The sequence below is a fragment of the Heloderma suspectum genome, chromosome 1, assembly GCF_057233095.1.
Source record: "Heloderma suspectum isolate Gila_16-S chromosome 1, 16-S_ref, whole genome shotgun sequence".
NCBI classification, from domain to species: Eukaryota; Metazoa; Chordata; class Lepidosauria; order Squamata; family Helodermatidae; genus Heloderma; species Heloderma suspectum.
In genome coordinates this window covers 156459544-156465547 of record NC_139458.1, presented here as the reverse complement: position 1 = coordinate 156465547, position 6004 = coordinate 156459544, and the positions used below count along the sequence as shown (strand labels likewise).

Below are 6004 nucleotides of genomic sequence, written 5' to 3'. Positions count from 1 at the left end.
TGGGCTTGACTGTGTCTGTGTGTATGTTGCGAAAATGCAAAGCAAAACGGAAGCCACAGCTCAGAATATGGTCTTGCTGTCCAGAGACCTTCAGCTATGGGGTGGTATAGAAATGTAATAAATAGCAATAATTGGTCAGAACTGTGTCATTCTGTCATGTGCATATTTTGCATTGCATCAGGACATTGAATCGCAATCTGGTGCTCATAACGTGGCAAGAGAAGTCTGATATATCTATTAACCTTGGTGACATGGTAGCAGTAGAGGCTGGTGGCTCTGATGTCAGTGGGGTGGTGAATCTGGGTTTCAGTCAGAACCAATCAGAACTCTAAAGGATCCATCCAAGGCACCCCACTGACATCAGAGCCATCAGCCTCCACTGCATAGCAATAGCTGAAAAAATGTTTCTGTCCAAGAGGGGTAAAGTAGAATGTTTTCTCAAGCATCATACCCTTTAAACTTGGCATGTGGACCATGTGGCCTTCCGGATGATGATGACGGACTGCAACTCCCATTATCCCTCACTATGTTGGCTGAGACTGATAGGAGTTGTAGTCCAACATCTGGAGGGCCACAAGTTACCCACCTCTGCTCTAGGGAAACCTGTAGCCCTCTGCCCCACTCTCGTGGTTTTGTCCTGCTATCTTTCTGTATCTTGCATGTAAATGTTAATGACAGTGAAAACTGAAGGCACATTTTTAAGGCAAGCCTCGTTGGCACAAATGACATTACATGGTAATTAATTGGGAACAAGTTTTAATTCAGGCATTTGAAACATGAGAAGGATATCAGTTAATAATACAATAAAACAATGTGGCAGGATAAGAAAACTAACATACAGGTTTGTACGCTGTATGCGAAAGTGGCAGCTGTTGGGCTGGACTAGGTGTCTTTTGGTGTACATTTAACCTTTAACTGAATTGTCAAGCCTGTACTGCTTGTCTTTTGTTGTCAATTGATCACCAGTTTACAATTCCACACGTGTGTGCGCGGGGCATCAAATTGCAATGAAAGGCAAAGAGTACAGACTGGCAATTCAATTAAAGCTTGAATGTATACAAAATAAACAATGACCATTCACAACAGCACAAAAGTGCTTACAAGTGTCCATGATATATAATGTGTAGCTCCACCCAAACTGACAGAGATGCTCTGAGGGATATAGCAGAGAGCAAAGCAAACTTTAAAGGCCATCCTCACACATATCTGATCATCGTCTTTTCTTATTATCTCATTCGACTGCAGAACTCACTTGTCTTAATATATCACCCTTTAAATTTCAGTGTTTCCTCCAAATCATTTACTCAGTGTTGTGTCCATCCAGCTTGAGTTCAGGCTTGATTTCCCAACTCTCCTCTAAATCTCTCTACTGGATCCTAGCTAAAATTGTTTTGGCCACTGTTAATCTTTGAACTGCACAGCTAAAGCAATTGATCAGGGAGAACAAGCAACAAGCCCAATAAAGTCACTGATAAAAGTATTTTCATTCATTTTTTGTTTGTTTTTTTAAGAGGAAAGAAACAAGACAGTTCTTTGACTGTCAAAACTGAAGTTATTTTCTGAAAGTAATAAGATATTCTGGGTAAGCCTGAGCATCATAAAATATGACAAACATTGATGGAATAGCCGTGTTGTCAGTCACACTGTCATACAGGTCAAAGCCTCCCACGTTTTTTGGTGGTGGAGTAATTTGTCCGAGTTTTCCAACACAATATTCCCCGGTGAGAACTCGAGCAAGGTACATATATTTTCTACCATTAACGTCTGGTGTGGAATATGCATCTTGCGCAGAATACGCTGCTTCAACAGCAAAATAGCTCCCATTTCCAATCGCTGCAGCTGAAAACCATTAAAAAAATGCAAGAAAAATATTAAGATCTTACAAAACTAAAGGAAAGCACCACTATCAGCACTTCAACTTTGCGGAATAAACTGTCACATTACATAAGAAATAACAGTTGCAAATATACCAAGCACGTATCTAATTAACTAGCCAATGAGTTTCAGTAAGCTGGAAAACAAATACCCCACTGGAAGCCTCAAAGGTATTTATGCATTCAGAACTGATGGGAGATGAACCTGAGGACATAAAACCTGAAAGGTCCTAAGAAGAAACTAAGCAGGAAGGCAAGTGGTAACAATCTTTTTGGAGGCGCACAACTGAGAAGCTATAACTATTTGATTTTTTTTTTAGAAAACCAACTTTTTTGCATCTGCTTTTGAAAGAGAAAAAGACAGGTACGATCCCCCACACAACTGAAAAATGTAGCGTGTACAAACATGGATTAGAAAGAGAATTAGAGAGTCATTGTTGCCCACAGTACACACATTAGGTATAAGGAGGCCTTCCTTCCTATGCATCCAACAGAACTGCTGTCATGAGCTACTCATGATCCAAGGGGCATTCAGAAACACCCACCACCAAGTTAAAAGCACACACACAGCTGGGAGGGGGGGGCTCAATGCCTGAGAATACGCCTCCAGGTAATGCTTATTCAAACAAAATGAACATGAGGTGTGTCATAGAACAACGGGCCACAGCCTAAAGTAGGGCCTGCATTGGCTCCCAAGAAGCATGTCAGAGGCCACATGCCAGCAGTGGGTGGAGGCACAGCCCAAAGAGGACAGGGCGAAATCCCCTTCTCACACAAACACACCCATTCAGACACAGACACGGGCAACTTAAGGCAGTGGCTCCTGATGGAGCTGACTGCTCACTGCTCACCCTCTTTTGGAGGACTGGGAGCTTCAGTAAAGGCCCTTAGTGGTGGCCTCTGTGGGCAGGCCTGAAGACTGGGGTTCCCCACCCCTGTTATAAAACCTGTATGTTACTGTAGTGCTTTGAGTACCACTTTATTATGATCTGAGTTTGCTGGTGCCTGCTGCTAATAGCCATGACAGATAGCACACACATTTCAAAAATGCCTGGAGCAGTACTGGAACTGTTTTTAAAGTTTTTTTTTTTTTTAACTATATATGATACTGTTGTACACAGCTCAAAAATCTCTTGATTTTATTTATTTATTTACAATATTTATATACCATTCTACATCAAAAGATTGCGGAGCGGTGAGCAACAAAGATAAAAGAATAAAAAACCATGTTAAAACAATCAAAACATTTAAAAAGAAAGAAATTCTGTATTTAATAAACCATGGCTGGTCACTCAAGGAAGGCCTCTCGGAATAACAATGTCTTCAGGAGGCGCCGAAAGACCTCCAAAGGCAGGGAGTTCCACAGGAAGGGGTCCACCACACTGAAGGCTCTTTTCCTGCTGGAGTCCAGCTGGGCAATAGGTCCACATGGAAACACCAGGGACATGCCCTCTGATGACCTCAATAACTGGGCAGGTTGGTAAAGAAGAAGGTGCTCTCTCAGGTATCCTGGTCCCAAGCTGTTTAGGGCTTTCTTTGTATACTAGTATTAAAACCTTAAACCTGGCCCAGTAGCAAATAGGCAGCCAGTGCAGTTCCCTCAGCAAAGGAGTTGCATCCTGAAAAGGGGCAGCTCCTGACAACAGCCAAGCTGCTGCGTTCTGCACTAGCTCCAGCTTCAGGGCCAGCCCCACATAGAGTTGTTGTTGTTGATTCGTTCAGTCGCTTCCGACTCTTCGTGACTTCATGGACCAGCCCACGCCAAAGCTTCCTGTCGGCCATCGCCACCCCCAGCTCCCCCAAGATAGAGTCCGTCACCTCCAGAATAGCATCCATCCATCTTGCCCTCTACCTTCCTTCGCTCAGCCTTCCTTACGGTCCAGCTCTCGCAGCCATAGGTTACTACGGGGAAGACCATTGCTTTAACTGTGCGGACCTTTGCTGTCAGTGTGATGTCTCTGCTCTCAACTATTTTATCAAGATTTGTCATTGCCCCACATAGAGTGCACTGCAGTAATCCTGCCTTGAGGCTATTAATGATGAGTGGTTTATAACTGCTTTCTCACACACACACACACTTATTGTTTTACTTCTTGAAAGAGGAAGAGTTATTGAAGTAACGACACGGAATCAGACTCAGTGCTGTTGGAGCAGTAAGGGGACAGCTTCTCCCATTGCCTCACAGAAATGACGTTTTGTATATACCGCAAGGCCACAATCCTGTATACACTTACATGGGAATAAGTCTCATTAAAATGAGCGGGACTTGTGCCTGAACAGACACGAATAGGATGAGGCTGTGAAAAAACTAATCTGACTTTCCCCACCTTGAGTACTGTTCGCTGCTCATATGCTTTGTAGAAGCCCTTGCAAGTCACAGCTCTTGGCATTCTGTCACATCTCCCCTGAAGTAAATTACCAGATTTCTTATTTACTTACCATGTTTCCCAGCATAACTGCGATTAAATCCAGTGTTATTAATTGGGGTCAATGTGGAACCAGCCGTCCCATGGTACAGGATCTTCTCATTGTTGTTATGGCCATTCTTTCTATCAATTTCCTGTTTTTTTAGTTGGTAGGATTGCCAAAGGAAAGGATTCTGTACCCTTTCAATCTATAAAAGTTATAAACATAAAGACTTTATTGAGTGAGATCATAAAAAGCAAGGCAGGTGAATGGCTATGAAAGAAGTTTGCAGGTACTCTAGAGATACTAAGGGCAAAATTATGTCAAACACACACACACACACACACTCCAAATCTCATGCTTGATGAATGAGCTGAATGTACAGCATTTTCAGGGGAGCTGCAGTTAAGTGAGAGAAGGAAGCTTCGCCTTTCTCCTACCCACTAATATTCCCCGCAACCCCACCCCCAGCAGTTTTGTTATTTCTCCATCAGCTATGCTCCAAGACTGGAAGCAAACAGAAGTGAGTAAACAGCTTGAGGGGAAGAGTTGCAAGGGGGAATCAGTAGGTGGGGGTTAAGTAGCCTCTCCCATCTGCTGTTACTCCCTGAAAATGTCCTGCTGCCAACTCCATTCCTGTTATTCAGCAATCATGAGGTTGGGAATCTGTGTTTTCATATTTGAGTGAAAAGGATTGCTGTCCTCCATACCTATCTATTCCTACCCAGTTTCACCACAGGTAACATAAACAGAAGTTATTTCCAGAATGTCAGCCAATCACTCTGGAGATTGTTTTGGGCATGTCTTCAAGGAAGTACCCCATGGTCCTGTCTGGTGTTTTAGTGCTAAACCAGAAGTGGCGCAGGAAGCAAGACATGCTAAAGGAAAGTCCAATGTGATGCAACATTTCCCATGACAACAGTGTTATCTGACCTCTGTAACAAGAGCAACTATTGCTAGAACATCTAAAGATGTTCCCCCATGGGGATAAAAATGCAGAAGGAACAATGCTCCTTTTGGAGTAATTCCACTGCCAAGATCAGAACAGAGCAAATACATGCACTAGGAAGAAGCCAAAACACACATTTAAGGATAGGCCCAGAAGATAAACAAGGTGGGATTTCCAGGAACCACAACAGAGGAAGTTTCAATTGAGTGGTTATTAGAGGAAACGGAACAAGGACTCAGCCAACTATGGCTGATTTGGGGAGGAATGTAGCAGTCTTCATTATGACTGTACCTTCAGCTAAGGGTCTTTATTCTGGGACTTAAGAAATACTGGGAAAGGAATATGGACAGTTATTTCATAGAATAGAACATGAACTGGAATCAGGCCTGGTGAAAATTTCCCAACTATCCCAGCTCGCTCACTTGCTCGCTGGCTCGCACGCGCTCTCTCTCTCACACACACACACATGCACGCACACACACACGTATGCACACACACCCCATTCAATATTGGGAGTTACTGGGACCATGCTGCACAGTCCTGCCCCTGACAAGTACATCATGTAACACCCCCTCCCCCGATGTCCACACACAGAGCATGAAATTTACAGAGGGGGGGCCTCCATGTGTATGATGCCTCCACGTGAGCTGGAATCCTGTGCAATCAGGTTCCCGCTGACACAGAGGCCTCTGTTCATATAGCCTTACATGCAGAGGGCCCCTCTTTGCAGACTTTCAGGCTCAATGAACAGACGCCAGGGGGAAGGGCTTCTTGG

At 43.7% G+C, this 6004-nt stretch overlaps 1 protein-coding gene across 2 annotated transcripts in view; it reads right to left on the bottom strand.

The window, feature by feature from the left end:
* Positions 1 to 739: 739 nt before the first annotated feature.
* LOC146358325 (protein mono-ADP-ribosyltransferase PARP14-like) overlaps positions 740 to 6004 on the bottom strand; it is a 54704-nt gene continuing 49439 nt past the window's right edge. For both annotated transcript variants that reach the window (XM_084807814.1, XM_084807820.1), the window contains 2 exons: positions 4314 to 4488; positions 740 to 1839 (listed from right to left, as the gene is read on the bottom strand). In XM_084807814.1, coding sequence (XP_084663940.1) covers positions 1553 to 1839; positions 4314 to 4488 — 462 coding nt within the window. In that variant the 3' untranslated portion in view covers positions 740 to 1552. The remainder of the gene's footprint in view (positions 1840 to 4313; positions 4489 to 6004) is intronic.